Raw genomic sequence first — 11,203 nt, forward strand, 5'->3', positions numbered from 1 at the left:
AGGACTTTTTAAGGGAAGATAAGTGAGTGGATCATATTTCCCTATATATAGCGTTCCCATTTACCACTCTATTACTCAACTGGCTAGTATGAATATGCATTTTGATAAATTTAACACAACTGATATCTTAACAGCGACTGCTAGTGCATACAATCGGACTATGTCCTCTAGCACCAATATTGAGCATAAAAAGGATGGAACAGGAGACCAGGTGGATCACCTGGTCTAAGCAATCAAGGAATCAGCAAGAGTAGTGCTAGGAAGGAGGCATAAATAGCTATCTTGTGTTGTGGGTGGGAGACTGGTGCCAAAAAGTGGCCAGTGACTAGTTAGAGACTTAACTGTGATAGCCAGTGTTTAGTGCTATGGGACTATGTTTATTTCTGTGAATGGTTTATTTGATTGCTGAAGACACTGCCAAGACAGTTTATCCATCCTAACAAGTGAATAAACGTTAAGTGGTTCAGCTGAAACCTGTGTGAGAAGCCATCTGTATGCACGCTTTTCACAAGTGATGTCATAGTGGGATGTGCAAAAAACAGCTAGATGATTGCTGTCCCCCAAGCCAACAATCCAGGGTCGTGAGTTATGCAAGACTGCCTGACTATATTGATTGTTTCTGCATGCAAAAGGCGTTGCAATTTCTGAACAAAAAAGGCAAATGCATAAAGTTTTTTGTTGTTGCTTGCAAGTACTGCAAAAACCTGCTTATTTCAAATGTTTGTTTTCAAATGTGTAAAACTGTTTATTACAAAATCTTTGCTGCAAATGTGTAGAGTTTATAGGTGATTCAAACCTTAACCACAAAGCATGTGTATGAAATAGCCTTTCCAGCCAACAAGTCTGTTTAATTTATGCTTATGGAAGCAAAGTTACATTTTCCTTCACACCAAAATAGCAATATGGAGGAACTCTTGAGGGCTCTGGTGAATGTGACCACTAGGCAGCAGGAACAGCAGGGGACATTACTAGCTGTAGCTGCTACACAACAAGCACAGCAGGCCCAAATGCTACAGGTTGCAGAGACCCAGATAGAGAATACCAAGCTCTTGCGCAAAGAGCTAGCACAAGTGAGGCAGGAGCATGATGTGCCTGAGGTGCCTGTCTTGCAGAAAATGACCACCTCAGATGATGTGGAGGCATATAGCCTTTGAGAAAGCCGCCACAAGACTAAAATGACCGCCAGGAACCTGGGCGGAGAAGCTGGTGCCATATTTGAGCAGTGAAGCTCAGCGTGGTTATGTTGATTTATCTGATGAGCAGGCTGCTGTCTATCAGGAAGTAAAAGCTGAAATCTTGGCCCGGATCTCTCTAAAGTGATAAAGAGTTGGTTGCAGCAAAATACCAATACACCTGGCCGCCTGGTGGAGATAGTAGCAGTTGACCATTGTGTCCGTGGGCTGGAGAGGAGCTTACAGAGATGGGTGCTACAAGCGGATCCACAGTCTTATGAGGAACTTGCTATGGCGATAGATCATTACTCAGCACTGCAGCACATGTCTAAGGCTCCAAAGGAGAATACAAAGCTATTTCTCAAGCCAAAGTGGACACCACAGCTGGCAGAGTCAGTAGGGAAATTTACTCTACCTGTTTGTTTTGAATGTAATGAACCTGGGCACTTCCGTGCTGACTGTCCAAAGCAACAGAAACCAATGGACTGTACTATGGCTCGGCGGAGGTCAGCCTTTCCTACGTGCTGTGCTATGTCTTCCTCCATGGGGAGTGCCTGTCCTGGTGAATAGGTGTGCTGTTTCTACCTGGTGGATTCGGGAAGTGAGTTGACATTAGTCTCCAGTTCTTTGGTTCCAAAAGAGGTGTCTGCAAGAAGGGGCGGGCTGGGCCGGGGGGCAGGGGCCGCTCAGTCTAACTCCTGTTAGGGCCGGCCGCCCCCCCCCCCCCCGGCTGAAATATTACCCATATATAACCAGGCGGCCGCATCACTTGACAGGCGATGCGGCTGCGTCAGCGCACAGGTGTCATGTTGCCAGACCGCCCCTGTCTGCAAGGTTACCTAAAGTGAAAGTGCTGTGCATTCATGGAGCTACTGCGGAGTACAGGCAGACTATATACAGTATATAAAATACAGTTATACATTTTATAGGTTTATGCTTTTATTGGGGTCAAATCACTATTATATGTATGGATTTATTTATTGTCTAAAATTATCTCACTGGGCTGGACTGTTAAGTAGAGGATGGAAAGTAGGAAACGCAGGTGGTGGGTCTGAATTCTGTTATAGATATACCTGATGAAATTATATATTTTACTGGAATATGATTTTATTGGATACAAATGACTATGTATGTATAGATGTATGCATTTTATTGAATTATGTCACTGGGCTGGGCTGATAAGTGGCTGATGAAAGGTGAAAATGCAGAGGAGAGGGGTTGCCCCCCCACTACTGGCAGCCCAGATCTGTGTGGCACAGGCAGGAGGAGGTACACTGTCTGTGCTAATAGTACTGTGAAAGCGAGTGGAGCTAGGGGATGGGGATACCCTCCTTCGCCCGCATGTATAACGCCACAGATACACCTGTCAAATCCAAAGACTTCTAATAGTGGATTGACGTTGTCTCCTATACACAACTAAAGGAAAATCTTTACTGCATGCAGTTATGGCCACAGAACAGAAACAAAACACACCCCCTCTTGTTGCGTTTCATTTAACTATTCTGTTTATTACAATGGAGAATGCACATTCTTATAGCACTTTGAAAGCATGCAAAGAGATACAACACCTGGCATCATATGTCTAAAATAATTTGGCCTATAAATCTGCCATTGTATGGTAGAATAAATTCTAAGAGGCCCATACTCTTCATTGGGCTGTGGAGGGACATAAGATGTGCCTGGTGCCCGTGAAGAGGGCGAAGATGTCAGGCTGTGCTGCGCCCCTGGAGGGGCTGAGGAATCCTTAGATGGCGGAGCCCTACAAGCGGGTGAAGAAAGAAGAGAAGAACTTACCCGTCCATCGATCCAGCGGCGGTGAGTATGGCTTTCTTCCTGCAGGTCTTGTGCGCGGGGGAAGGATGAGCCAATCAGGGCTCATCTTTCCCCGCTGGCCAATCAGCGGCCGGATGCGCGAACCAATCGCGGCTCGCGCCCAGCCATTCAAAAGATTGGCGCCGACGCGAGCCAATCAGCGCTCGCGCCGGCTGATGACGTCACGCCGGCGACTATATAAGTCGCCGGGTGGCGCCATTTTGTCAGAAGTCCGTCGGCGGAGAAGAGGGAGGACGTCTCTTCAAGACGTCCAGCAACAGGATCAGCGGCAGCAGCGGCAGGGGGCCCTTGTGAGGGCCGTGAGCTACCCTGCCGCCCGAAGACTACAATCAAGCCGCCAGAGCAGTGATCGCCGGCGGGGAGCCCTTGTAAGGGCTGAGAGCGCCCCCGCCAAGCAACCCCTTAACAGCGCCGAACCGGAGAAGAGGCGCCGCCGACTGGAGGGTCTGGAAGACCCGGAGAAGGAAGAAGACGGCGTGGCAAGCTGAGATTCCTGCGCAGAGCAGGTAAGTTGACTCAGCGTTTAAATTCGGGCACTAGGCCCGGGGCCACGGTCGGGCACAAGGCTCGTTGGCACAGTAAATTAGGGGCACAAGGCCCAGGGACCTGGGCACTAGGCCCCTACTAATTAGTGGGCCAGTAGGCCACAGCCTTGTTAAAAGGGCACAAGACCCTGTTTGTTAGTGAGACAGGGGGCGTGAGAGCCCCAGGTACAAGGGCACAAGGCCCTTAGGCAGTTAGTGGCCCTAGGAAGGCCATAGGGGCTGGTAGCCCGTAAGCTATAAAGGGCACAAGGCCCTAGTAGGTAGCTAGGGAGGCCCCAGGCCTCGGTAGGCAGGGGCTAGGACCCCTAGGTAGCAGGGCACAAGGCCCTAGTTAGTGGGCTCAGAGCCCTGAGGTAGAGAGGGGGCTGAGGCCCATTAATCAGAGCACAAGGCTCTGTGTGTAGCTGGGCAGAAGGCCCTGGTGATGGTGTGAAGGGCAGAAGGAGGAGGTGGAGGTAGAGGCGTGGGAGCCTCGTGAGTGTAGGCGCGGTCCTGTGTGAGGTGAGCACACGTAGTTAGGAGGTACAGTAGAGCGGAGGCTCCTGTGGTGCTGTAGCAACCTGCTGGTTGGCTAACAGCGGTGTGCTCTGGTAAGTAGCTTACAAAGTACTGTATATTGTATTCTGTCTGTGAGGCGGGTATTGTTGAATTACAGTATTTTGGGTGTGCTATGTAATTGTGTCCAGGGGCAAGACGTCAGGCCCCCATTAAAGGTAGGCTCTTGTTCCTGTGGTTTCCTGTGCTAACCCGTGCTTTGGGGACAAGTGTAGTTACCAGCATACACATAGTCAGGGGAGAACACACGTAGTTTTCCTGTCCCTTAGGTCCCCGGGGTCACACTGGTACCCAGAGGGGGTGGCTGAGTGAGTTGGTGGCAGTGCAGCACACCTTGAGGCAGTTCCAGGGGCGGCCGTGGTTCTGATTGAGGGTCCTCAAGGCCGGTTCCGTGCAGGTGGACCTGTGGTTCCGGACGTAGGAACACGTGTGAGATACCCGAGTACCGGCAGTCGGGCGGTTCAGTTCGATCGGCTGTTCCGTGCGGCAGTCGGCCCGCGGGTTAGTGTGCTGTTCCACTGAGCCTCAGCCAGGCTTAAAGAACCGGTCCTTAGGGTCTGTGGGTGACCCCATAGCAAGAAGGCAGCTTCTTGGTACGACCTGGGTGAGGGGGTTAGTCCGTGAACACCGGCTGGTGTTCCCCGTAGTGTGTAAGTGAGCAGTTCCGTTAGTGCACCACACCTAGTTAGTCATAGTGGTTTGACTTAGTTGCGTTGCCGACCATTAGAACGTTGTTAGGGTCGGGTCGCTGTTGTAGTCAGTTTAGCATTTGTGGGTGCCATTTTAGTCTCACTGAGAGTGCAGAGGGAGGCTGTGTGTTCCTTGTCATCCGCAGGTATCGGGGAGGTGCAGGAGAACCGGATCGGAAGTGGGAGTGTCCCGGTGAGTATTACGCTCGATTCCCCCTTTCGGTTAGGCCCTCACCGGCAGGTGTGTGAGGTACTTGAGGCGGGATTAGTCCTCGGACTAGTCTTGGTCTTAAATGCCTGTAGTCCCCCGCGTCTTGGCAAGAACAAAGTGAGGGGGCGTCAAGTGAGCTTGGACTGACCGTGTCCTCGTTCTTTGCCGTATTCTCGGACAGCCCTTACCTGGTAGGCACGGCCGTAATCTCTGTCTCTATCTTAGAGGGACGTGATTGGAGGTGACAGGGGCTGCGGCTGCGGATCTGCTGGGATTGGATCGCAGCTGGGAAATCGGAAGCGGACTGGAGGTGACCATCATTTTCAAGGTAAGTTCTTTTGTGTGGCGTCTGTCCCTGTTTTCCCCGCAGGGGGCATTACAGGGCGCCTCTTATCTTTCACTCCTAAGCGCCGTCTACATATTTCTAGGATCATATCATATACTCCTTATTTTTCTTAAGACTTATACATTATATTTGAATTCTTAAAGGCACAATACACATTTTTAATTGACTTCTATAGTCTAATTTCTCACACCCGGAAGCTCCTCTCTCCGGGAAATGAATGAAGGTAGGGCCCTTTGCACATGCGCGGTTTCCGTGCCTTATATACATTACAGGGGGCATCTACTGGAAAAGGGGGCTAAAAGGAAGGGGTGGGGAACACACAGCACTAGGCCTGCAGCCACTGGGTAAAGAAAGCGCCCGTCGTCGAGGGCAATGTAAAATTAAAGATGGCTACTAAGGGAAGGATGGGTGGGGGGGAGGGTCGGTGCCATCCGGGACTGCCAGTCAGGAAGGCGTTAGGTGCCATTGACATGACGTTCAAGGGAAGAAAGTAAAAAGGGGTAGAGGTGCAAAATAGGGGAGGGGGAATGAAGGAGATGGGTAGAGGGCGCGAGGCAGTGTCTGTGTAAAGTTGGGCCTGATAAGGAATCAAGGAAAAACAGAAAAAAAGTAGGGGTGGGCGGGAGGCTGAGAAACTAGAGGAGGGTTAAGGGGAAGAAAAAATGGAGGGGCTAGACAGACACTGGGAAAAGATGATGTAGAGAAAAGTGAGGTTATTAGGGCAGACTTCTATTGTATTAATAAATAAATTATGACTTAATGCTGAGCCTTTTCCCTCTCTTGCAGGTACTCCCAGGGGCATATTCAATTATGCTCTGGGATCGCGGCTACTTGCGGCCGCCTCCTTCCCGATAAAGCTACACCGCAGATTTCTCTGCGATGTTGCGGTACCGTAATTGCACTTTATGTGCGTGACCACAGTCCCGGAAGCTAATTGAATATGCCCCCTAATGTGTACATTACACTGACTGCATGTTACATTACCCTCCCTTATCTTTTTCTGTGCCCTCTCATGAGACTAAACAATGAATAAAGAGAAAGATAATATGAAAGACAAAGTTTTATTGATACGTCTTATTATTAAGTACAGAAACAGCAGTAATTTACTCATCACACCTACAGAATATCACAACATAGACAGACTATGATATATTATACACTACATGATGTGTCGCAGTCTGACAACCAGTCTATTGATGGGGTTATAGGGGATTTCCCACCAGGATGCTGGCAGCCGCCATGATGTTTTGTATGATACAGTGTTTTTTATGGCTGGTAAGTGACACATCAGGATGAATGTAATATAATGGGAGTCACTGAGGATTAGTTATATGAAAACTATAAATAAAAATAAATTGTTATCCATTGGATAGATACATTCTCTAGTAAAGTCTATCTAGCAGCTGCCATGACCTCTTCCGTTACATTGAAAACCCTTTATACTGTGGGGGAAAGACTATATGGGGCCCACACTCAGCTGCATCATTCTCTCTACAACACTGGGCACTATAGGCACTTTCAGTCTGTACACACAATAATCTCTGTCAGTTACTGTCACCTTTTGTGTATGGTGATACCATCCAGCACAGTGTACATAATATCAAGTTACCATTGGGACATTTAGATCATTGACTCCAGGATTTTGTGGATGTGGGTGGGACATAGATTATCCATACTTACCAACTCTCCTGGAATGTCCGGGAGACTCCCGCATTTCGCGGGAGAGTGTGGCAATCTCCCTGATCTGCCCACTTCCTAGTGAAGTGGGCAGAATTCGGTTCAAACACCGCAATTCACCGGGAAAAGAGGCGTTTGGCCCCGCCCCCGCTGTAAAATGACTCTTTTTGCGTTATTATGTCACTGGGGCGTGGCCAAAATGACGCGATTTTCGGCGCCCTGCCCTCCTCACGCCCACCTCCCCCGGCAGGCTCCCGGTAAACATTTTGATAAAGTTGGTAAGTATGAGATTATCCTATTCTCTCCCTCCTGGTGATTATTGTTTTTATATGTTTTATACTGTTTTATACTTTTTCATACTGTTTTTCATGTGTTATTTGTTGATTGTGCCAGTTGTGGTTGGGTTCGTCCCCATTTTAAACATATATATCTTATTGGTCACATTACTTTTTTGTCACCCGTCCGTATATGCCATTCCCTTACTCTAGAACAGTAACATACACATTTTTCAGTTAGATCAACCTTCTGGTTTTTCCTCCACCCTGGTGCAGTATCATTTTTGGATTAACCACAGCAATTTGTACATTTGTTCTGTCATAGTTGATATATTATTTCTATATTGCAATTGGGACACCTTTGTTTGTTAATTCAGTTGCTCAAGGAGGGATACCTTGGTTCCACTGCAGCTGCTTGGCCTGGCATTGAGCGCAATGTGCAAATCGATTTATTACATAATATCCCTTGACTGCTATATGTACAATGCTCCTTCTTTATAATGGCAGCTTAATCACAGAACTGGCGTCATAGTGATAAGTAATACATTATAAAGCACTCTTATGTATGCCGGGGAAGTACCTGGTGGAAACTGCAGGTGGTGTTGTATAAAGGGTGGAATAAAGCCGGGAACACTGTATAAAGATAATTTGTATAATAAAGGGATGATAACAATCATACTTTGCATTTCTGACAAATATCAAGTTAATGACACTTAGCAATGAGGCATGCTGGGAGTTGTAGTCCAATTCATCTTGTATGCTGTAAGAAACAGCCATGGAATTTCACCTCCTACATACATCACAGCCAATAGGAGTAAACATAATGCTGATTACAGTAATAGGGTATATTATACACTGAGTGACACAGACAGTTATTGTAGCCAATCACAGCTATCAGTGAATCATAGATGAGAAATACCACATAAATGGATATTTATATATTTATAATGAAAGGTTCTAACTCACCAACAAGGGAATAAACAGACACACTGGACATGTTACACAACATGGGGGGGCTCAGCTGTAGCTCCACCCACTGCTTCGTTCTATTAGCTAAATGTTCCACCAATCAGATTCCACACCCTGTGATGTCATTCGTCTCTGGGCAGGTTTCTCCCATCTCCTAACTCCCCCAGATATCTTTATACAACCATTCCATGCAACTAATGCAGCATGAAGGGGCTCAGTGAAGGTGGCAGTGAAGGTGTGTAAGTGTCTGATAGGGTCACACAGAGAATAGAAGGACAATTGCCCAGCCTCATAATCCAGACATATCCTCACTTTATCATAGGAAATTTTGTCAGGTAACCAGATCACATTACTATTATGTCGCACTGTATATTGATTATTAGACCTCCTCATACCCCAGGAATTGTTATTGCATCCAATGCTTGACTCATCTCCTCCCCTGTCTATACTGGGATAACACATTCCTACAGTCCACCACTCTGATTCCCTGACATCCACTTCCCAGTAATATCGTCCTGAAGAAAATCTCCTGATGCTTATTACCTGATAATGCCGAAATCTCTCTGGTGTTTCTGGACGATTCTGATTTGTATCTGACCATGATGCAGTTTTTAAATCATCTGATATATGTATATAATTACCAGCTGTGTTTATATCCAGTAATATGTGTGTGGGGTCCTGCACATATATACCCATATTTATACCTGTTATTATATCAGATAATGTGTGTAGTGTCCCTGAGATGAGCCCCACATCCAGATCTCCTACACCATGGACCTGGTTACCATGCCTCTCTCTGTCCTCAGTATCTGGTTCCTGTAAAAGAGTCACTGGATCAGACATGTTACACAGTTCCTCAGTATCACACAAGTCACCTGTGTCTGGTTCCTGTAAAACAGTCACTGGATCAGACATGTTACACAGCTCCTCAATGTGACTCATCTTTCTGGACAGCTCGTCCTTCTTTATTTCCAACTGCTGGATCAGATCAGAGACTGAGAGTGAAACGCGCTCTTCTTGCCTGGAAATCTCACTTAGGACTCTGTTCTCTAGATCTTCCAGCTGTCTCCTGATGTCTCTAAACAGGGCAGTGACTCTATTTGTTACACCAGCTGCTTTTTCCTGAACTTCTTTCCTGCGCTTCTCAACTCTTTTCTGAGACTCCTCTCTCTTTGTGATCAGTTTAGGCAGTTCATTTCTCAGTCTCTCTATTTTCTTCTCAAATGCCTCATCCAGCATCTCCACCAAGTGTCCCCGGTGTTCTCCATGTAGCCTACAGGACACACAGATACAGACAGAGTCCTCTGTGCAGTAATACTCCAGAATCTTCTTATGGATGAGGCACTTTTTGTTTCTTAGGGAAGCGGTGGGACCACATAAGATGTGTTCTGCTGACTTGCTGTGTACTCTCAGGTGTTTATCACACAGAGAAGCTTCACACAACTTACAGGATTTAACAGCAGGTATAGGAGAGTCCACACAGTAAGTACAGAAGATCCCAGTCTCCTCTTGATCTGGCTGAGTAGACAGGAAACCCTCCACTATGTTACACAGAGTTATGTTCCTCTGCAGTGCAGGACGTTTCTTGAACTTTGCTCTGCATTCAGGACAGGTATAAACCCGAGACCCCTTTTGTTCATCCAGTGCATGATTAATACAATCCTGGCAGAAGTTGTGTCCACATCTCAGTGTTACAGGATCTGTATAAATGTCCAGGCAGATGGAACAGTTCAGCTCCTGTCTCAGATCAGCAGACGCCATCACTGACAGCAGAAAAGAAAAGTAAAAGTGAAAGTCTCTAACACTCAGTGTGTGTGTTTCACATTCTCCACACAGGGCGAGGCTGAGCTCGTCACTTAGATTATATCTATAGGCTCAGTTATATCAAGGGACACACCGAATACAAAATGTACATATTTTAGAAACTTTAAAGGACATTTATTAATTGGAGAATGATTAATTTGCACGTTTTGTCGGCATTACACAAAACTTACCTTATAAAAAAATACAATTATTTAATTTTTTAAAGACGTACAGGAAATTTGCAGCTCCAACAGTCCCATCCAAATTTAAAGCGTTACAGAATCTGCTGGCGCTATATAAATAAATGTTGATGATGATGATGATCCACGTCACAAAAGCTGCAAAGGGGATAAAATGATGTGCAGTTCTTTTTACCTGGGATTAGGACCTCATTATCCAGTTTTGTCCACTAGCCATCTCCTGTACTTTAATATACACTGAGACACCAGCCCAGCAGGGGAGTAATGCATGTGGAGAGAATCCTGATCTCTGTAATGCATTGTACTAGATGTTATGATGGCTAAGGGGCCCATTATTGCAGCTGCAGTTACACTCCTCAGAGTAAATCAGATATGTTACTAGAAGGTGAGGGGAGAGAGAGATGTATTACTACATGCTGGGGGATGTGTTACTACAGAAGTGATGGGGGATGTGTTACTACAGAGTTGAATAGGGGTATGTGTTACTACAGTGGTGATGGGAATGTGTTACTACAGAGGTGATGGGGGACGTGTTACTACAGAGGTGATGGGGGATGTGTTACTACAGAGGTGATGGGGGATGTGTTAATACAGAGGTGCTGGGGGATGTGTTACTACAGAGGTGATTGGGGTATGTGTTACTACATAGGTGATGGGGGACGTGTTACTACAGAGGTGATGGGGGACGTGTTACTACAGAGGTGATGGGGGATGTGTTACTACAGAGGTGATGGAGGATGTGTTACTACCGAGGTGATGGGGGATGTGTTACTACAGAGGTGATGGGGATGTGTTACTACATAGGTGATGGGGGATGTGTTACTACAGAGGTGGTGGGGGGATGTGTTACTACAGAGGTGATGGGGGGATGTGTTACTACAGAGGTGATGGGGGGATGTGTTACTACAGAGGTGATGGGGGGATGTGT

General features: G+C 46.8%; 1 protein-coding gene across 1 annotated transcript; it reads right to left on the reverse strand.

Moving 5' to 3' along the window:
- Positions 1–8,356: 8,356 nt before the first annotated feature.
- Positions 8,357–10,033, reverse strand: LOC142150524 (E3 ubiquitin/ISG15 ligase TRIM25-like). Its single transcript, XM_075205719.1, has one exon. The coding sequence runs from the start codon at positions 10,031–10,033 to the stop codon at positions 8,357–8,359; it is 1,677 nt and encodes a 558-aa protein (XP_075061820.1).
- Between the last annotated feature and the right edge of the window lie 1,170 nt (positions 10,034–11,203).

This window comes from Mixophyes fleayi, chromosome 4, assembly GCF_038048845.1.
Source record: "Mixophyes fleayi isolate aMixFle1 chromosome 4, aMixFle1.hap1, whole genome shotgun sequence".
Lineage (NCBI taxonomy): Eukaryota > Metazoa > Chordata > Amphibia > Anura > Limnodynastidae > Mixophyes > Mixophyes fleayi.